The sequence below is a fragment of the Medicago truncatula genome, chromosome 8, assembly GCF_003473485.1.
Source record: "Medicago truncatula cultivar Jemalong A17 chromosome 8, MtrunA17r5.0-ANR, whole genome shotgun sequence".
NCBI classification, from domain to species: Eukaryota; Viridiplantae; Streptophyta; class Magnoliopsida; order Fabales; family Fabaceae; genus Medicago; species Medicago truncatula.
This window is the reverse complement of record NC_053049.1, coordinates 47297440-47318108: the sequence shown is the minus strand read 5'-3', so window position 1 is coordinate 47318108 and position 20669 is coordinate 47297440. Positions and strand designations below refer to the sequence as shown.

Sequence of the window (20669 nt, the reverse complement as noted above, 5' to 3'; positions counted from 1 at the left end):
ATAAATGACCTGTTTAAAAATGTGTTATTTTGACCTAACTTACTTTGACCATATTTTTCTACTAATATACAAAAATAAATAATATCATATAAGATGTCGTTAGATTCGTCTCGATGAGTATTTTCAAAATATCAAATTTTTCATAATTTTTTTCAATATATTATTCAAGATATTTAAACTCAAAATTACACATTGATATACGTAACTGGATCAACTGTGTCACTTATTAAAGAATGGAGGAGGGAGTATCATTTTCTCATTAAATTCAACTAATTCAAAACATCAAATTTTACCAAACGTGCGGGTCCCCAAAATAATACAAGTGCCACATGGCCTTCTAGTAATGAGAAACAGAGTACCTTTGCTTACGTACATATACATGAATTCCCCACACGTCATAGCAGAGAAATTATTAACTACAGCGTAATTCAATGTTGCACTGTGGGGACGGTCCAATCATAAGCAAACTGTGGCTTTTAAAATTCGCAGATCAAACCATGTGCGAAGCCAGATAATCAAAAACGTGGAAGTGATACAATCATACGCAAGAGATACGTTTGAAAAGGTGGAGTCACAGCATAAGGCAGGTGAGTGCGAGTACAGACAATTACTTGCCTCGTTTCTATTCCCTGCTCAACAAATCAATTACAAATTCACAATGGATGCGTGTGCCATAAAAAAAACTCGCAACAATTTTCTTCACACGTGTCGATTTCTTACCTGTCCTTTCTTCTCCTTTTATCGTCTCTTCTTTTTCCCTCCCCCTCTCTCTTTCTCACTTAATCACTGCTCCGTTATGGAACCTTTGGACGATTCAGATTCGAAACTCGAACGAGTCGACTCTGATCAGACTTCAACTAGCTCCGCTTCAGGCATTTCCTCCGTTTTCAGCACTGACGATTTCCGTAACGGCGACATTTCCTCTATCAGTAGCGGTTCAGGCGAAATTCCAACGTGCACGGTGAACCGAGTGATTCTTGCACCTCCGTTGATAGCTATGTCCAATGAAGCGGACAAAAACGAACCTGCCGCGCCGGAGGAGGTGGTGGTGACGGCTGTGACAAGGGAGAAGTGCGTAGGAATGAATAACAAGGGAGTGAGTTGGGGACATACTTCGGTGATTGGAAGACGGAGAGAGATGGAAGACGCCGTCGCTGTTATTCCGGGATTCATGTCACGCACTTGCGATCACGTCGGCGGTTGTACTGCTCCTGGTTCTAGATCCTCCGGCGAGATCAGTCCTATTCATTTCTTCGGCGTTTACGACGGCCACGGTGGCGCTCAGGTACACACCTTTTTCCATTTTTTTAATTTATTATTATTTCGAAAAACAACAGTTTCTATTTTATTTATTATTATTATCGTATATTGTGGTGTGGCGTTATGTGTTTGTAATAAATGCATATATTTACTTTGTTTGGATTATAATTTTATTTTGTTTTTATTTATCTGGTGTTCAATTAATCTGAATATTTACTAATATTATTTCTGGAAATAAAATAAAAATGGAGAATCGTAATTGTTGCTTGTGGTTAAACTGAAACGGGAATGTAGTTGGTGAGTATGTTTGTGAGGAAGGCCACGTGTTATAGGTAGAGTGGTCCACAAAAAGAGATAAATTAATGGTCCGTTTCATTCGGTGGTGACACGTTTGTAGATACGACTGTATACGATTGTGTATAAGGCAAATTCTATGCTACATCCAATAAATTTATAAATTTGAATGTATCGGTACACCAAGTCGTAAAATTAATAATAAATGAGTTGTTTTTTTAAGAAAAATAATTATTTTCTATCATTGACAACTAAGATAATTAAATTTTATATACCAAAAGCTTTGACGAAATAAAATTTAATTTTTAAGAATTTCTATTACTCATAACAATGAATATTGGTTTTTTTTCTATGACAAAATGTAAATTTTGTAATATGATCCTTATAAATAATGAAATGATGATTTTTCTTATGAAATGATGTTTTTTAAAATATAAATATTGACAAATACTTTTTTATTTCATTAAAGTGGTTTTTAATTTATATATTTTGTGAAACAAGAGTACCGGTACACTTAAAATTGTGAGTGTACCATAGAAGTTCCCCCGTGTATGATACTCCATCCGTTAATAATAATAAATTATTTTTTCTAAACATACCCCTAATTAATCCTACTAATTTATTTTAAAATACGAAAATTTAAATTTAATACACATATATATAAAGAACAATTAATAATATTAACACATAAAATAGACACGTTAACTACATTAATAACTTTTCATAAAAAATTTGAAAAAAAAAAAAGGAACGGAGGGCTATTGTGGGCCTTTTCTTTTCTTTCTCTTTCAGAACAGATACTATTACCTGTACCAGTACGTACGTATTAGGAAGGAATAGTCATAGAGATTGGTTAGAACTACCCAGATCTCATGTTGTTTCCCTCACAGACCAATCACAAGTTCACACTTACCTATTCATCTTCAGCTTTTTCTTGGGAAGGAGGGTTGATAACATATTTTTTACTATTGTAAAAATTTTGTTAAAATCACAGAGAGTTTTACATCAAAATTTTAATCTATTAAATAAGATCGATCGAATATATGAATGAAACAAGGTTATAGTGTTTTATATACAGTAAATTTTTAAAAATTATTTTGTTAACCCTTAAAATACTAATTAAAATACATTTTTTCAACTTTTAAAATGTTGAATATACAATTTTAAATAATATTTCTTTTTAAAATTACAATAAAATTTATACATGCAAAGAGGCAAACTTTTGAAGACATACATATTTAAAATATAAAATTTAATTATTTTTTTGTTAAAAAAAGGATTGATTGGATGTGCTTAATTTATTATTATTACGAGTATAATAATGTTTGGGTGGGTGTGGTCCTGTTTGTTGGGGGAGAATGAGTTTTGGAGGAAAAGGTTGAGCCATGTGTCTGGAAGGATGAGCTTTTTTCCCAAAGAAAGGGTACGTTTTTCATATCATGACATGTGTGGGTAAGTGGGACCAATGTTTCATTATATACATAGTGGGACCTACGTTTCATTATGTACCTTTTCACCACTTTTGGCATATTATACAGGGCTGAGAGATGATTGTTGTGCTGAGTCTGCCCTTTCTAGGAAAAGTTTATTCAATTCCAACGGTTTAAATAATTTTTTTATTTTGTGCCAAAAAAATCCCATCAGTCAATTTTAAATCTTTTTTGAATGGTAGTCAATATTATATTTAAGACTTTAATATGTATTTCGTCTTTGTAATTAGGGATCGTTTAAAAATTGATCCATGCAATCGTTAATCCTTGTAAATTAGCCTTACATTGTTTAATCATTTAAAATTTCGTTCCTCGACCAACTTGATCATTGTCGCGTCACTAATCTAATGACGACGTGACACTGCTAATTGATTCATACGCACACGAAATGACCAAAATGCCCTTAGTTTTTCAATTAAACAGGAAATGACTAAAATACCCTCCTCTTTCATTTTCTTCTTCCATTGAATTCAATTCCAAAGTACCAATTTTCCATTACTCCTTTTCAATTCACTATTGCTGCGGTTCTGTGCATATATTCAATTCACTGTTGTTGTTGTTTTGAATTGGTGTAAAATGACCCTATTCTTATTTCACTTTCATCTTCCATCACCATCCCTATGATATTCATCCAAACCCAGCAAATAAAAAACCCAACATTGATTCCAGCTGACACAACCATTTTGTAACCCAAAATCAATAAAAAAATCTTTAATCTTCTTCCACTCAAAACCAATAAAAAAAGGCAAACCCATAAATCAAGTCTTCTTCCTGTAACATGAATGAAGAAGCAAACCCATAAATCAAATCAAATGATTTTCTTTTTTTGGAGAAAGAAGAATAAAACCCAGAAATCAATGTGTTGTTGTTGTTATGTATGTTGCCGTAAGCATCTTTTTCAGTTCCTCTTCTCCCTCCCTAACATCAAAAACCAATAACCAACAAACCCAACAACAAAAACAACAGAAACGTAAATGGAACCTAATTCTCCATATTCCACCACCGTCATCGTAGAAAAGTTCAAAAGCGCTACCACCAGCCCCAGCGCCGTCTTCGCCGGCTCCATCATCACCGGCTCTACGAAGAACGATGACAGGGTTGAAAGGTGAATGACTACTAGCATCACGACGGCGTCGGCGGAAGCCTTGTCAACGGGAAGAAACGGTGTCGGCGGGAAAGGACAGAGACGTTTGATGGGTAGAAGATCAGTTACACAGGAAAAGTGGGTTTGATTTCAAAGTATTGGTGATTGTTGTTTGCAGATCGAATAAGAGAAAAAGAACAGGGATGGTGTTGGTGATTGCAGATACGGCAGGAAGAAAAGGGAATGAGAAGAAGAGACGGGCGTTAACATAGCCACGTCAGTAATTTGATGGGCTTAAGACTAAATTTTAAATGATTAAACGATCCTTAATTATAAGGACGAAATACATATTAAAATCTATATTTAAAGAAAGGATATTCATATAACTACTTTAAAATAACTTATAAAATAACCATATTCTTTTCTCTTTTTAAGATACAAACAATAGTGCGAGAGAAAAAAAGAAGATAAACACACAATATGAACACGAGGATAAATTTTTTTCAAAAAAAGAATATGAGAGTGAACTCTTAAAAGTTATTTAAAACAATTTTTTTAAAGAAAATGTTATCCAAATATAATTTCTTTTATTTCTATATATTTTCACTTTTGTTACTCCAAAAACAATATTTTGTTCTTCATTATTCTTTTGTTCAAAATGATTGTACATAGTGAAAAAGATAATTGCTTTTGTACAATCATTTTGTTCTTCCCCGTCACTACTAATTATAGTTCTCAATTCTCATACTGCCACATAAATTTGACAAGATAATTGCAACCTCATCATATTTTATTTGTGTTGTACTAATCTTGAAGATTGTATTTAGTCATCATAAAAAAGATTCAAGTATTTAGTCAAAATGTAAGTTGGTCAAGCTACTAAGGATATACATCCTTCAAAAAAAAGCTAATAAGGATGTGATTAGGATCCCACAAAGTCTGGTATTATATTTCACTCTCAAAGTGACAATTTTACTATCAGTATGTAATATGTGAGTATTTTTGTAATTGATTTTTAAAACTTAAAACATTTTCATGATCTTGATTGATTAGTTGTGGAGACTTAACTCAAAAGTTGTCGAAACTTAAAACATTTTCAAAACTTTCTAACTAACACCTATCTTTTCTGAAAGTGTCCAAGAACTTATCGCATACTGTTCGAGGGTGCAGGGGTTGTGAGGATTTTAAGAGTTACATTATTTTCACACACAAGTTCGATATTAAAATTTGACAATAATTTAAATACACATTTTAAATATGTGAGTAATTATGTTAAGTAGATGGTTAATGGATACATCAAGGTATCACAACACTTTAACCATCCGCTATAGACAATTAATCATGACTTTTAACATCATTAACCATGATCGGGTGTTCAAGTACATATGAATTCATTCACCACAATTTGTGTTTAAATATACACCTAAAATATGGTGATTAGTTTTCTTAAAAAATATGGTTAATTGAGTTGAGTGAGTGATTAACGAATTGCTGCTCCATGTTAAATTCATTAACAACCAACTAAACCCAATCAATCACATATTTAAACCACGTTACCTATCTAGATCATTGTCTAATTTTGATGTTAAAATTGTGTGTAAAATATAATTTCCCTAGCTTTAAATACTTGGTTATCTGAATTCTCTCATTGATTAACTCACCCTTGAGATTTATCTGTTCTTTAGTACCGTACTTGAACTCATGGTAGCTTATAATGTTACACGTCCATTTTTCTTTTTTCCACCCACATGATGACATTGTTATTTTACATATTAAATTGAGTATTTCTTCAGGGGCATTAGATGATTTTTTTTATTTTATTTAAGTAATTCCTGTACCACAACTGTTTATTTCAGAATTATGATAGATCAAAGCTTGATGAAGAAGGGAAAGTGAGTTCTGAAAGATAGTACATAACTACTTATTAAGTTTTGATTATAGTCGAATGCATTTGTTCAACATGGCCTTTATAGCATAAAATGTCCGAATTCAGAAAACATCATCGTGAGAAGTGCATTCTTCTAACTTTTGTGGTTAATATAATCCTAGGTTGCTAAATTTTGTGCAAAGCGAATGCACAATGTTATAGCAGAGGAGTGGGAGCAAGAAATAGCAGGTGGCGCTGAATGGCAGAAAAGGTGGGAGGCCGTATTTGCTAATGGATTTGAGAGGACTGACAGTGAAATTGAATCAGACGAAGTTGCCCCAGAAATGGTTGGATCTACTGCCTCTGTGGTTGTTCTATCTGGTTGCCAGATTATTACATCCAACTGTGGTGACTCAAGGGTGGTTCTTTGCCGCAGGACTCAAACAGTCCCATTGACTGTGGATCAGAAGGTCTAGTCATAACCCATTTATCTTCTTTATTGTTCTGTGTATTCTTTAGTTTTGGTATTCCGATTCCGAATTGCGGCTATGCTGCCAATCTTAATATTGCAGCAAACTACGACACACCAACAGTTATGATACGGTTGCAGAGGCTGCAATTGTGGTTGTGGACTTCAATTTAGAAATCATGTATATGTATTTAGGAGATGATGAGTCTATTCTCAATAATAATATAAATAATATGAAAAGATAAAACATTTCACACATAATGCTTTTGAAGTTCTGAATTACTTGTAACCCATGAGAAAAGGACGACCAAAAAAGAAAAGTAAATTATTAGGAGGTCATCTCCATTATGCAGCCATATATTCAAACATTATATCTTTCTCTTCAGTGGGTTGGTTTTGAGATACCATTGTCCTTGCTTGTACAGCCTGACAGAGAAGATGAACTCTTGAGAATTGAAGGAGAAGGAGGAAAAGTCATAAACTGGAATGGAGCTAGGGTTTTTGGTGTTCTTGCCATGTCCAGGGCCATAGGTATCTTGATTTATCTTCATATATCCAATCTTTGGTTGAGAATTTACGTAATGTTGTTTGAGCTAATATTATATGCAAAATAGTCTTCTGCTATGAGCTAGGGTGTGCAAAGTGCAAACGGCTTAATCTTTAACTAAGTGGGGGGCTTTCTCAAAAGGGTTTTGTGATTATAATAGCGATCCACACTCTTTTATCTATATCAGGGAATTTCAATAGTACCCATACAATTATTTTTCGATTTTTATCTTTCCGCTTTCATGCAATTGTAACTTCCAAACGGTTCCTTACTGGATCAATAAATTTGGTTTAAAAGTAAATATCAAAATTAAAAATCAAAGGGGAGATCAAGAGAGAGAGGAAGACAAGATAAAACTGTACACAACTAAGAACAACCACAAAGTGGACAGATGAACCATCTTTCCTAGTTGGTACAATGATAACTCCATTTTTTTGTGGCACTACAAACAAATTCTAAAAATAAAGGTAACAGTTGAAGAGATACAGAGACTGGCTGCATTAGATGCCTGAAAATGGAGTGGCAGAAAGGAAGTTAAATAGTGGGATCAAAGCATCGTAAGGAGTGATTTCATACGCCACTTGATTGAAACACTATGCATAGCAATTTAATTAGCAACATTGTCATTTACAGTATTATGTGCGAACATTTTAGCATTTATCTTTAACTTCATCATTATAGATTAAATTATGTTGGGAGAGTTCAACACCTTAAATGAATTTCATTTACCTCAATTGAATAGTCTCCACACAGGGGATACCTAGGTTTACTGAAAAATTCTTAATGTTTTCATGTTTGGAGTTTGTTGATGGTTTTGCAAGTTACCTAGGTACTAGGAGCATTCACAGTGTATTTGTGTGTATGTTAAGTTTGAAATGTATGAATGTATCTGTAATTTAATTTAATCCATAATAACTGGCTGTTCCTCAATATTGTATCGACTTTGATTCTAAAGCTAGACATGAAAGATTGATTTTGAAGTTGTGTGTGCAAGGTTTTGTGAAAAATGGATGTTAATTTTTTTCCAATGATTCTTATCTTTACTTGTCCCACAAGCTATTTGATCGCATAACACATCATTAGCTTCTTGCACCTAAAATCACTTGCTTCCTAAGATAATTTTCTTGCACCTCCTCATCTTGTGTTTAAATTCCTAATAATGGTGTTATTTCAGGTGATCGGTACTTGAGACCATGGATTATTCCAGTGCCAGAGGTAACTTTTACAGCTAGAACTGACGAGGATGAATGTTTGATTTTGGCAAGTGATGGACTTTGGGATGTAATGACGAATGAGGAGGTGGGAGAAGTAGCGCGGAGCATTCTAAGAAGGCGCCGCAGATCCTTATCATCAACAGAGGAAATATCTCCAACACAAGTTGTTGCTGATAGCCTCACTGAAATTGCGATTGGTAGAAATAGTACAGATAACGTTTCAATCATAGTTGTTGATCTGAAATCAAAGAGAAAACGTGTGCAAAGGCCTCCTTCAATTTCCTAAGAATACAACTGATTCTCTTCTATAGTTTTCAACCATGAGAAGGTAATGAAGCTCCTAGAGTTGATTTACAATATAAACAGAACAAATCCATTGTCATGATGGTTCTCAGTTATCACTTCAACAATTGTGTTTCTCCTAACCTCCTGTATATACAGAATTGACTGGCAAAAAGAAGTTGCTTCATGACAAGTAACAACTAGCTAGGCCTTGTTTGTTACAGTGAAGTGTTGATCGATACCCCATTTTACCCCTTTGGTCCTTGACAAGGGCAAATAGAATGAATTTACCAATTCATTTGTTGAACTTCTAAAAACTAATACTAATGGAATGAAATATGATATTGTCAGTACAAAAATATCTTCTTTCTAACTTGGAGGTATAGGATAACCATATTTCATTCAGACTGGAAAAATATCATGCCATTCAAATGTTCAGCACAAAATTAGTAATTGGACTATCGTGCCTTGACAACATGGATGTATAAACCAGAGATCGGAGTGTAATTATTATGAATTAGATTTTGAGAAAAATTGAATTGGTTAAATTTTGAATGAATCTGGCAATTTACATATCTCACGACCTTCCATGTTGAGGCACAGTTGATGTTATTTGACAGAACATTTGCATAAACTTAGGTAAACAAAAATCATGTCTAATAACTAGTAATAATAAGTTAGACACTTAAGGAATTACTAATGATATACACAAGTTCTAGCAATCACTCATCACTTCAACCGTCCTCCTCTGGTTGAAGAATGCATTTTCCGCCAATAAGGAAGTTAAAAACTTGCCTCAAATTTCCTCTGCATGGTCGAGCATTTGTTGCAAACTTACAGACAAATACAAGCCGTCTTCTCATATCCCATTTAGTGACATGTGTTGTATTGAAGGATTTACCATCATCAAAAGTACCTGTAAATAACCATGATATATATTTTTTTAAGTAGAAATGGTAGTTGATGGATCCATAGTGAAATGCATTGATTCCACATGTGAGAAATTGGATTTAGAATTAATATATTTGTAACAATAGGAAAGCTATATAAACATGTACCTTTTTCATCGAATAATGACATCAAAATTGCTAAGCAAACACATATACTAATATCTTCCCCTGAAAAACACATATACTAATATCAAAGACTCAAATAAGTTTTGTAGATACAAATATACAAGTCATTTACAACACATAACACTATTAAATAGGTCGTCCAGCGGAATGATTTAGAAGGATTAAGGACAAGCACAACAAAGACTAAAATATAAATGTCGACTACTAATTTTAAATTTAAATGAACTTTGTGCAATTTATCTTTGTTCAAAAAAAAAACTTTGTGCAATTTATCATTAGTTGAATTGGTGAAATTCAATGACAAAGTAAACTTGTTAAAATCCTTAACACAACACAAGTAGTGAATTCATGCAATTTGATATCACATAAATCCTAGTCATCTATTAGTAGAAAAAGAGATAAATACTGAGAGAGTATTCAGAGCGTATACCATCATTACAACAAACCAGAAGTCGTTTTCCCTGGCTGAGGTTGAACTTGGCGAAGCTCACAGCTTTAGGAAGATTATTTAATAAGGAAAAGCGATCAAACTTTGAATTCTGTCCGTGAAAAATTAAAATCAGTGCGAAAATTCTAACAACAACCATTCAACAACAAGAAGCATTGTTTCCACTTCATACTAACCACAATTGGAAGATGCAGATATGCTTCTGAACTGGGAAGACAGACAGTGATGGACTCATAATCACAATTCAATATGCAATCAACATCGGCTGCATCTGTAGCTGTACCAAACATGAACACTCAGCCACATAAAACATAGTAAAATAGTTTTTTACTGCTCAATCATGTTGCTAATCACAAGTAGACTGGTCTTCTGGTGTCAAAAAAATATAATTTTAAGTCAATAGGACTAGGCATGCTTCATCAAAAGAAATACTACCTCTGGCTCTAGTACTAATTATAAGCCTGCTTTGAAATTTTTTCTCTCTAAACATAAGCCCAATGTAGATCACTATATGTGTGTGTGTGCACGCATGTATTTTTAAATATGTTCTTAATTAATACTTTAAGAAATAAAAAAGATAGCCACATCTATATATAAAGAGCGGTTTCGTACATAAGTAGGTGTACACAAAATGTTAGCGTTTTAACAAAATCATGGCGGCAGCACAATTTTGTTGAAGTTTAAAAGTGCAACTTTTACTAAAATTGTGGTGACTCAGCTGTGATTGTTTATATCACCATCAATCCAAACATGTGGCAAAGAGAATTCAAAGTAGTACCACTATAGTACATCAGAATATTAATAAAGAGCATTAACTAAGTCAGCATACCAGATTGAGATGCACCAACTGCCAAATTAGTTGAACCCAACCAAGAAATTTCAGAATCTTCAGAAGACTTAGTGTCAACTTCAATATTTGAAACATCAGAAGCCAGTGATGGTTCTTCATGTGAAAGTGATTTAACTCTAATCTGAGGAGCACTCTCTCCTCTATAAACACGGCGCACCCTACCCTTTTCAACGATATCTGCAACCTTCTGGTTACACACATCAGGACCTGAATTTATAAGATCATAAACATGATTCCAAAAGAGAGGTGGAGTTAAACCCCTAGACCAACTTTCTTCATCGTCTCCTGCACCTGGTATATAATTCCAGCTAAACTCGGAGTTAGTCTTGTTGTGTTGGCTTACACCATTCGACGAAGAAGAAGCAGAGACAAGTATGATTGGAGTGAAATCCCATGAATCATGGTGAGGTACTTCATTTAACCATATGACAGTTTTCTGAGAAATCCATAGAGGACGTAATGGTTTCTTCAAGGAAGCAGAGAGGGAAGCAATGTCAGCCCCACTTGCTTTCAATTGTTCTGTCCATTCCTCTAAGTGCTCCTCAATTGAAGCCTTTTCTGTTAGGGGAACCCAAAGTGGTAGGTGCAAAGAGCAATCCCAATCAGAGTCCTCCTGTTTTATGAAAGGTAACGGCACAATTATTATAAAGGGTTCATATACACAGGCTTTAAATATGTTTATTTGTCCTCCAAATATACTACATTTAGTCCTTATAAAAGCTTTTCTTTGTTTTTAGTCCCTAAAATATTTGTTTACATTGAAATTTATCTGTGTAATATGTCCACCCAGTATGTGCTACATAAGAATTTGTTAACAAACAAATTTGCACATGAACAAATTTTATATGGACTAGCAAAAATGCAATATTTACATGAATTAAAACCAATCAAAATTGTTACATAGACCATAGACTATAAACAAAAAGTGTACTTTCATTTCATATATACAAAAAAAATATATGTAACCCTTCATAGAAACAGACAAATAAGAATTGCAAAATAAAATGTAAAAAAGGAGGAAGCATAAGACTAGTGATTCTTACACTCAATTGTGGTGCTGAAGTATCATCCATATGAAAATCTCTTATAAATTGGGCAATTGCACGATTAAGAACACAAGTCCATATGGGTATGGTTTTGGACATGCTGTCAGGGAAACGCTTTCCTTTTCTAGTAGAATCAACAATCATACAACCACCTTTCTGTGCTACCAATGTGAACAAAAGTATAAAAAAAAAAATTGCCCTTTGAAGTGTGTAAAAGAATGAGTAAACCACCAAATTTGAAATATTCATAATCTCATATATATATATATATATATATGAGATTACGTACGGACGAATTTGATGGTTTAGAATAGGAAGTATAATAGAATAGGATTGTTGTTGAATAATGAATAGTACCGGCAAGATGAGCGACATGAAGGTTGAGACGAGAAGTGGAGAAAGAACAATTGTTGGTGTGACCATCTGTGGATTTGAAGTAACAAGTGGAATGGAAATTGGAAGAGTACCAAAGGCCACAACGAAGGTTTGCAAGAAGAGGAAGTTGAGGCCATAATTGAGAGATTTCACCAATGAAAACAGAATCTTGATAGATAGATCTAAGTGCGTTGTACAAACTGTTGTCTCTTTTTTTAATGCTTCTTGCTGCTTTGTATATGCTTAGCTTCTTCGACCATTCTTCCTCTGAAACCTCCATCCAAATCTCTCTCTCTCTCTCTCTCTCTCTCTACAAAACAATGAGTATCGGCCGCAACAGAGTGGCTCACACGAACATATATATGTATGACCTGGTAGTACTAGTAACAAACGACATGATATGTACACGTCATCATTGTTTTAAAAGTACTATGTTCGTCAACGACATAGGAACATAGATAGATCCACACCACAGTTAAAAAAAATAGGTTAGTTAGTACTAGGAACTTGGATCCTCATCCTCATGCTCTAAGTTTTTTTTTGGAAAGATCCTATCAGTATTTTTATTTCTATAGGTATAAAAGAATTAATTATGTTTGGTACAAAAAAAAACACCTTTTTTTTTTACAAGTTTAAAAAAAAAAACTTAAAAAGGTGAATTCACCGGAGAAGTAAACAAAACGTGTACCATGACAACAAAAAAAGTGTACCATTATATATCTAAATTAAACAAGATTTTGTATAATTTGTATAAGTAAATTAATCTTACAATACACACAAATTTATATTTTACTATTGAATCAATAAGTCTTATCTAATCTCATTTGATCTAACAATGAGACTTATTAATTCAATGGTGAAAACAAGTTTGCTTGTGATGCAAGAGTTGTCTCACTTGTACACCATAAACTTAGCCTTAAAATTATAGTACTGAAATTCTTCATTTGTGTTCAGAAGTGAAAAATATTGGCAATCTAGTACTATTTACATCATCATGAAGACTTATCTAATTTGTTTGATTCTAGTTTTTTTGGAAAATTTATCTAACTTGGTATTACATTCATTCACACTCGTTTCCTATCATCACCATGCCATTAACCACGAGAAGGCTCTAGTAATCTACTTCCATCATTTAAAATGCATCAGAGTTTGATTATGGAGCGATGTCTATACAAGGTGACTTTCCCTTGCATGCCTCCTGTTTTATGAAACCAGTTTCTGATATTTAAAGTGACTGCTTATAGGTCTTTACCACCCATTGCGGCTCTATACAACTCGAAGAATTAGTTTGTTCTTGTGCACACACCGATTAAAAAAAATCTAAAAGAAAGTTCAAACACAACCTACATCCAAATTTCATTAACCCCAGTCATAATTTGGAATGATTCTTTTCTTTTAAAAAAGTATTTCGCATTAAAGGAGATAAGATAACCATACAAAGTCAAAAATTCATCCACAAATTCAAACAGTCTCGGTTCATTCATGTCTACAACAAAAATTAGTTCAATAGCAAAGTACAAATAGTCAACTAATTCATTAAATCATAGTCATCCAACTTGTCATTGTACTGAAGCACCTTTCTCTTTATCTTGGAAGAATCCACCCATGTAATCAAGTCTTCCATGTTTCTAGTTACAAGGTAAGCTGGGTCTGTAATTGTATTTGGACCAACTCGAACATGTCCTTGTTCAATATAAGTTACAGCTTCTTTCAGATGCTCAGCAAATTTTAGTTTCACCAAAACAGTTGAGAGCCTACGTCTGCATGATAGTGAACAAAATTTGGAGCAAATTAGGACGATGTAATGCAAAGTTGTGGTACAAAAATCAATAATTTTTTATTGCTGCATAAAACTAACAAAACGAGATTAGGGGTCAGAATCCATAACCAATGTTTCGACTTGATTAACTTAGTTGACAACAGTCCATTTCTAGCCCAAAACTTAGTTGGCCGTCACATTAGAAGAAAGGTAATTACTTAATTATAATCAACTAACGCCGCAAAAGAAAAAAAAAACTGCTGAAGAATTTCATTTTTGGTCAGCCTATTTTTCATGTATTAAATTTAGTTTACTGCAATCACATAAAATGGCACCCTTGGCCTTACTACAGTATATATACCCCTTTTCATACGACTCGGAATAGTGAACTTGCCTAGCTACAAAGCGATGATAAACCATATGTTGACCTTCATGTGACAAAATTTACCCTTAAAACTAGATAACTTAGCAAAATGTTCAAGCTACCTTAACTGTATTAAAACAACTGAAGTAAACATCTAACATTAGCATGGACACTGTGTAAACAATACTCCCAAAATTCCTAGACTTTGTCTTCTGTTTCTAGATTGTTCCTAGACTTTGAAGGCCTAAAATGTTCATTAATACCTCACCCAAAATTCATAACTATAGACGCTTTCTTGATTTCTAGATTTTCTTTATTGCTTGTCCTATTTAACTAGCCTGGCCCTGGCTTCACTTGTTTGACCACTAAATATTTTGATAATTTCAAATCCATTTGGAACTCCAGGACTATTTGTTTAAGATGACCAAGCCTCTCAGCACTCAGACATACCAACCACATGTTGGTAAAATCTGAAGTTATTCCTTATTTTTTCATATGAAAATACATTCTAATGAGCCAACAGATAAAGTTGATAACTAAATTTTCATTTAAAGCATTAAAAACAGCAATGCGTTAATTTTACCTGCAGAAGGCTGACACGGTTAAGCGTTCACATAGTGTGATGCTTTGCCTGGTTGAAATCACACCCATATTATAACTGTCATAAAAATAAAAGAATGAATGAAACAGATACGTGCGAGTATCTCAAAATTTACTTTTATCTTCTTTTTCAAACTAATATCAGCTACCAATAAGAAGCAAAAAGAAAGCAGGCACTAAACCAGAACAATCATCCTTTTTGAAATGGCAGGTCTAATTTATCATTCTAAAAAATCCTAGACAAACTTGTAAGTTATATAACAAAACTATGGTCCCCGTGACGAGAGAAACGAAGAACCATTGCAGTCAGTTCACCTATCTTCATTAGATTCCATTCGGTCACCTGTATTCAATATTTATGTCATGAATGGTTACAAAAACCACCCTGCAACTTGTATATAATTTACAACTATATTTGTAATTGAATTAAGTTAACCAAAGTTCTTAGTGTCATTCGGTCACCTGTATTCAATATTTATGTCATGAATGGTTACAAAAACCACCCTGCAACTTGTATATAATTTTCAACTATATTTGTAATTGAATTAAGTTAACCAAAGTTCTTAGTGTCATATCTACATCAATTCAGTTCAAATGAAAAAAACAGAAGCACAGATAGATTTGGGGGTGTCATGGAACAACACTAAACAATAAATTATGTCAAAAGAAAGATGGAAAACGTGAATAATTATGACATATAGCAGTAACCATAATTATGAAAACAATATTAATTACTGAAATCAAATATGTTTAAACTTTGAACTTCAAAAAGTGAACTTACAGTTTTTCCAAAAGCTTATCAGTCATATCAACTCGAAAAGGATCCTTGGGATCCATCTGTTTCACCGTGTTTACCAACTTCTGAACCATCCGGCATATACTCGAATACCTATTCCCAGTTCCACAAAGAAAATGAATCAGCTAAAAACCAAACTAAAACAAAGGAAATAACCAAATGCAAGAACAACATAAACAATATGAATTATGAAAGTACTTTTTGTAATCGTCCCGACCGGTAACATGGTAGCGCTGCATAACCATGTTCTCCCTGTGACCCCCTTCTCTCTTCCATTCCAAAAAATTCACCTTCCTCAAAAGCCTCTGCTCATGATGCTTTAGCTTCCTCATTGTTATTCACTGTCATAACAATTCATTCTATTAAGGTAAAAATACAAGGTCATGTTCAATTCAAATCAAATTATTTTCAGATAAGGTAAAAGCTGTTTTTATCAGCTATGATGAAGAAGAGCTTATGAAAATAAGCTAAAAACAGCTTATGGATAGTAAGGGATTGTCCGAAATTAAGAAAAGGGAAAAGCGAATAATAGCAATAGAAAGTGAGAACGGGAACGCACCTTGGAGGGAGGGAAGACGGTGGCTGAACGGAGACGGCGGAGAAGAATATATAGGGTTACGGGAGGTGTATGTGTTAAAGCTAGCAAAGAAGAGCGCGTTATATGATTATCTTTTTCTCAATTACTCTATTATATTCTCAGAGTTAATTGGTAAAACATTGCATTTTTTTGGGTACAAACAAAATTCTTTTTTTTTTTTTTTTTTTTTTAGAAAAGGGTACAAACAAAATTCTTAGAATGTGTTTGGATGAGTCAATTGAATTTTTTTAAAGAATTTAGAATTCTAGACAATTTAAATAATTTAATTAAATTATTTTCATTTCTTAATACTTTTGTTTTGATGAAATAAAAAAATAATTCATTGTCATTGTTTTTGAGCAACTTTTATAAATTTTAATTTTTTTGGGTTAAATTTAAAAATTGAAATCAGGAGTCAATTTGTAAATCTAAAATTTTTTGAGGGGTCAAATTATAGTTTTTAAAATTTTTGAGGGGTGAATTTACATTTTTTTTAGAAATTTATTGGGGTGAAATTGAAAATTTTGGAAAATTTGAGAACCAAAATACAAAATTTCAAAAAATATAACAATGAACAAAATAGTTAATTTTTAGGTGTCATTTGAAATTGTCTAAATTTACTTTAACAAGATACTTCAAAAATTCTTAACAAGAGAGTTTTAAAGGAATTCAAATACTTTGAGGTGAATTTAGTTGTTTAGATAATAATTTGAAGAATTTTCAAAATGTTGAAAATTTATGAAGTATTTTGTTTAAGTTAAATTTTTTAAAATTCTTCATTGTTATAATTTTTCAAATTTTGATCCTCAAATTTTCCAAAAAATTGTAAGGTTTGGTATGCACAAAAGTTAACCGAAGGTTAATGTTGTTTAAATTTAAGAATGACTACATTACTTAAAATAAGGTTAACACAAACTAAGTTTAAATGTGTACATGTAAACTCAGTGCATATGTAATCCTAATTTACTTATATACAAACCACTACCTTTACCATTTATTTTTACGGGGTACTTTTTTTTTTTCTTTCTCTCTCTTTCTCTATACTACTTCATTCAATTGGGTTTTGGAAGATGAAGATGAAGAGAAGAGGAAAAAAGACAAGAGGCGATCATATTCTAGGTTTGGGAAGGAGGAACACAAGCATTATTTTTTTTTTGTAGATAGACGAAATGACAAAACCATTATAAACTGACACACGCAAGTGGAGGTATCGGGGTTCGAACCCCGATCATGACATCAAACCTTACAATTTCGACATTTTATCAGTTGAGCTATGACTTCTAGATAAAAAAAAACTGGTATAAGTAAAAATTTATTTTATTTTAATTATACCATACTATTAACAAAGTGTGCGATTAAAGATTCTTAAAAAAAAAATGTACACTAAAAAACTATTTTTTATAAAAAAAAAAAAATTAAGTAAAATTTCGACACACTAAAGCACTATTATGATTAAGAGGAATGTATTGGATTAAGATTTTATGGGATTTTAAAATACTTTTTAATTAAGAAAAAGTCTTGTGGTATTCAATCAAGACTTTTTGCAATTTAAAAAAAGTCTTGTGGTATTCAATCAAGACTCTTTGTCATTTTAAAAAAGTCTTGTGGTATTCAAAATCATTCAAATTTCGAAGGATTGTTTAATAAATTGGATTTTGATGGATTTTGTGGGATTTTGTTGTGTAATTTTAACAAGAAAAAGTTTTTCATGAAAAGATGAGATTTCTTGAGATTGGTTTTCTTTTAAAAGTTACTATCTCTTTCCTCTCTCTCTCTCCCTCCCCCTCCCTATTCTCTCCTTTCTCTCTTCGTCTCTCTCTCTCTCTCTCCATTCTCTCTCTCTCTCTCTCTCTCTCTCTCTCTCTCTCATCTCTCATCCCCCTATCTCCCTCTCTCCATCTCATAAAAAAATAAAAAATTGTATTGAGAATATTATAATAGAGAGTATGTCGTGATCAATGTTCCGCAAATCGAGTGTTAATTTTTCGAGATTACCGAGTTTACGTTTTTAGGTACAAAAATCGTGTTAACTCTGAGGTAAAATAAGTTTCTGGTAAAATTGAAAGGTTTGACGAGTTTGACTGAGTTAACACTCGGTAAACTCGTGTAACCCGACCGATTTGTAATGGCTGACACAATATTTTTTTTGAAAGATTTGTAAGTGCTGACATAATTTTAAATATGTACAATTGAATTCTGTGGGAATAACATTTTTAACAAATAAAAAATGTGTATTAAGAATAATGTGTTAGAGTGTTTTTTAGTCCCTTAAAATCTTATAAAATCCATAAAATTCTTAAAATTTGAAAATCAATAGTAAAAGAATTTTTTATTGGTTTTATTTTCCTTTATTGAAACGCTAGAATTTATTTGTTCATTATTTTTATCATTCACGCTTGTAAGTTTGTTCTTTTTTCCATAAAATTCATTAAATCCTTTGAAATTTTAAAATCACATAAAATCCTTTGAAATCCTTAAAAGTCAGTGTGATAAATCCTTTAAAATCTTGAGTGTATAAAGTCTTTTACATAAAAAAATCTTTTAAAATCTCACAGAATCAATACAATCTTTTAAAATCTTAAAGATAAAAGGGTTAATTAAGTTTTTAGTCCCTATAAATATTCACAGTTTTGTTTTTAATCCCTACAAAATAAAATCACACTTTTTAGTCCCTAAAAAATTTCTGTTAGCATTTTTAATTCTTAAAATGCTTAAGAACTAAAAAGTGTGATTTTATTTTTTAAGGATTAAAAACTTAATTAACCCAACAAAAAATAAGGTGGCCGAAGAAGAAGAGAGTGCATCCTTTTTCCAATTCACAAAATTGAAACAAAAAAGTAACTAGGTTCTCTCTCTCTCTCTCTCTCTCTCTTCGTTCTTTGCATCTTCCTCGGCAAGATGACGAAGAAGAGAGTGCATCTGCCGGTAGAAGTAATAACGGAGATCCTGTTGAAGTTGCCGGTGTAGACTCTACTTCGCTGCAGGTGTGTTTGTAAGTTATGGTCCTCATTTTGCAGCTTCACATTTTCAAATTGCTGCAGCATCACCCAGACTTTTGTTTATAGATTATCATGATTCTGAAACCCTATCCATAGATTTTCATGCATGGCTTGACGATGATTCTGCATTTTCACCAAGGCCTGAGTTTTTGCATCCCCAAACTCGTCCTGAATTTGTAGAGGGTTTCTGTTTTTAAACTCTTACAGAGACTTCTACATATGGAATCCATCCACAGGCATCCACAAACAAATACCTGTCTCCAATTCCAATAAGGATACTTTCAAAATGCTACATGGTTTCGGATACGATGTGTCAAGCTATGATTACACGGTAGTTTTGGGGTCCTATGAATATCATCCATTGGTATCTAGTTCGATTGACTTGGAGATTTTCTCATTGAGAGCTAATGAATGGGAACAAATTGAGTTTGATTCTGATTTGCCTTATTGGAATACTGAAAGACCTGAAGGTGCTCCCAGAGTCGGGTCGTTCTTGAATGGTTCTATTCATTGGCTGGTTTATAATTATGAGACTGAAATAGATGTTATTATTGCCTATGATTTAAAGGAAAAGACAATGTCAGAGATTGCTCTTCCAGATGATTTTTATAGTGATTTTTCTCCCAACCTTTATGATTTGTTGGTACTTCGCGGACTTATCAGCGTATGGAATATGGAGATGTCTACACTTAAGATATGGGTAATGCAAGAATACGCTGTGCATTCATCTTGGACCAAGACTTTTGATTTTTCTTTTGATCCTGCTCCAGATTTTTCCCCAGTATGCTTTACAAATGGTGGTGATATTGTTGGACCAGTTGCTGATGGTGGATTAGCGAAGCTTGATGACAAAGGAGGCCTGCTAGAGTATCACTCCTATGGTGATTGTCACTTTGTAAGATCGCAGATATCGGTGTATACAGAATCTCTGCTTTCACTCCCTGATGGCACTGAGCAAGCTTAAGATGACCAGTGATAACAAACTAGAAGAATTTGATTGTGAAATATTCATATTTACCTTTTTAGTGATATCTATCTTGTATCATGAACTCTTGGTTGGAATCATAAAGCATGTGAAGTGATAGGCAAAATAGTGAAATTGCAAGAAGACATAACATAATTGAGAGTAGAGTTGATCTTTATCAGCAGCTCAAATGTTGGTTCACGAATCGCGTAGCTCTGCCGTTTCTTCCTTGCAGCTCCTTAGCGAAGATGAATTTCGTTTACTCATTTCCAGTTGTTTGTTTAATCTCTTCCACTCTATGTTTTGTT

At 33.0% G+C, this 20669-nt stretch overlaps 4 protein-coding genes across 8 annotated transcripts; 2 read left to right on the top strand and 2 right to left on the bottom strand.

Moving 5' to 3' along the window:
- The first annotated feature begins 654 nt into the window (after positions 1–654).
- Positions 655–8803, top strand: LOC11408102 (protein phosphatase 2C 56). Of its 2 annotated transcripts, XM_024773524.2 has the most exons (5): positions 655–1285; positions 5985–6020; positions 6178–6465; positions 6890–6995; positions 8186–8803. In XM_024773524.2, the coding sequence occupies exons 1-5, from the start codon at positions 659–661 to the stop codon at positions 8509–8511; spliced, it is 1383 nt and encodes a 460-aa protein (XP_024629292.2). In that variant the 5' UTR covers positions 655–658; the 3' UTR covers positions 8512–8803. The 2 variants fall into 2 exon arrangements, with proteins under 2 accessions (XP_024629292.2, XP_003630720.2); XM_003630672.4 differs by lacking the exon at positions 5985–6020 and having other exon boundaries at positions 658–1285.
- A 226-nt stretch (positions 8804–9029) lies between these two features.
- Positions 9030–12745, bottom strand: LOC11412196 (uncharacterized protein C3F10.06c). 3 transcript variants are annotated; one of them, XM_039828813.1, is made up of 8 exons: positions 12285–12745; positions 11925–12088; positions 11152–11494; positions 10861–11058; positions 10208–10308; positions 10014–10122; positions 9566–9625; positions 9030–9423 (listed from the first exon to the last, which is right to left on the bottom strand). In XM_039828813.1, the coding sequence occupies exons 1-8, from the start codon at positions 12580–12582 to the stop codon at positions 9242–9244; spliced, it is 1455 nt and encodes a 484-aa protein (XP_039684747.1). In that variant the 5' UTR covers positions 12583–12745; the 3' UTR covers positions 9030–9241. The 3 variants fall into 3 exon arrangements, with proteins under 3 accessions (XP_039684747.1, XP_003630717.1, XP_039684748.1); XM_003630669.4 differs by having other exon boundaries at positions 10861–11494; positions 12285–12743; XM_039828814.1 differs by having other exon boundaries at positions 10861–11494; positions 11925–12083; positions 12285–12500.
- Positions 12746–13674: 929 nt separating this feature from the next.
- On the bottom strand, positions 13675–16507 carry LOC11409612 (U3 small nucleolar ribonucleoprotein protein IMP3). Of its 2 annotated transcripts, none has more exons than XM_003630666.4 (5): positions 16381–16507; positions 16020–16162; positions 15807–15914; positions 15009–15083; positions 13675–14062 (listed from the first exon to the last, which is right to left on the bottom strand). In XM_003630666.4, exons 2-5 carry the CDS (start codon positions 16151–16153, stop codon positions 13831–13833), a joined length of 549 nt encoding a protein of 182 aa, XP_003630714.1. In that variant the 5' UTR covers positions 16154–16162; positions 16381–16507; the 3' UTR covers positions 13675–13830. The 2 variants fall into 2 exon arrangements, with proteins under 2 accessions (XP_003630714.1, XP_024627721.1); XM_024771953.2 differs by having other exon boundaries at positions 16020–16180; positions 16381–16501.
- A 3176-nt stretch (positions 16508–19683) lies between these two features.
- LOC11413684 (F-box/kelch-repeat protein At3g06240) lies at positions 19684–20361 on the top strand. Its single transcript, XM_024773155.1, has one exon. It carries the CDS (start codon positions 19684–19686, stop codon positions 20359–20361), a length of 678 nt encoding a protein of 225 aa, XP_024628923.1.
- Positions 20362–20669: the final 308 nt, after the last annotated feature.

Excerpts from the sequence above, each read along its gene's own strand:
- LOC11408102 (XM_024773524.2), top strand. The coding sequence starts at position 659 with ATGGATGCGTGTGCCATAAAAAAAACTCGCAACAATTTTCTTCACACG. Across the intron at positions 1,286-5,984 it reads ACGGCCACGGTGGCGCTCAG|AATTATGATAGATCAAAGCT; the intron begins GTACACACCTTT and ends TGTTTATTTCAG. Across the intron at positions 6,021-6,177 it reads AGCTTGATGAAGAAGGGAAA|GTTGCTAAATTTTGTGCAAA; the intron begins GTGAGTTCTGAA and ends ATATAATCCTAG.
- LOC11413684 (XM_024773155.1), top strand. The coding sequence starts at position 19,684 with ATGCTACATGGTTTCGGATACGATGTGTCAAGCTATGATTACACGGTA.
- LOC11409612 (XM_003630666.4), bottom strand. The coding sequence starts at position 16,153 with ATGAGGAAGCTAAAGCATCATGAGCAGAGGCTTTTGAGGAAGGTGAAT. Across the intron at positions 15,084-15,806 it reads GATAAGCTTTTGGAAAAACT|TTATAATATGGGTGTGATTT; the intron begins GTAAGTTCACTT and ends TTTTTATGACAG. Across the intron at positions 14,063-15,008 it reads ACCGTGTCAGCCTTCTGCAG|ACGTAGGCTCTCAACTGTTT; the intron begins GTAAAATTAACG and ends ACTATCATGCAG.
- LOC11412196 (XM_003630669.4), bottom strand. The coding sequence starts at position 12,582 with ATGGAGGTTTCAGAGGAAGAATGGTCGAAGAAGCTAAGCATATACAAA. Across the intron at positions 11,495-11,924 it reads CTTCAGCACCACAATTGAGT|GAGGACTCTGATTGGGATTG; the intron begins GTAAGAATCACT and ends TTCATAAAACAG. Across the intron at positions 9,424-9,565 it reads GTCATTATTCGATGAAAAAG|GTACTTTTGATGATGGTAAA; the intron begins GTACATGTTTAT and ends GGTTATTTACAG.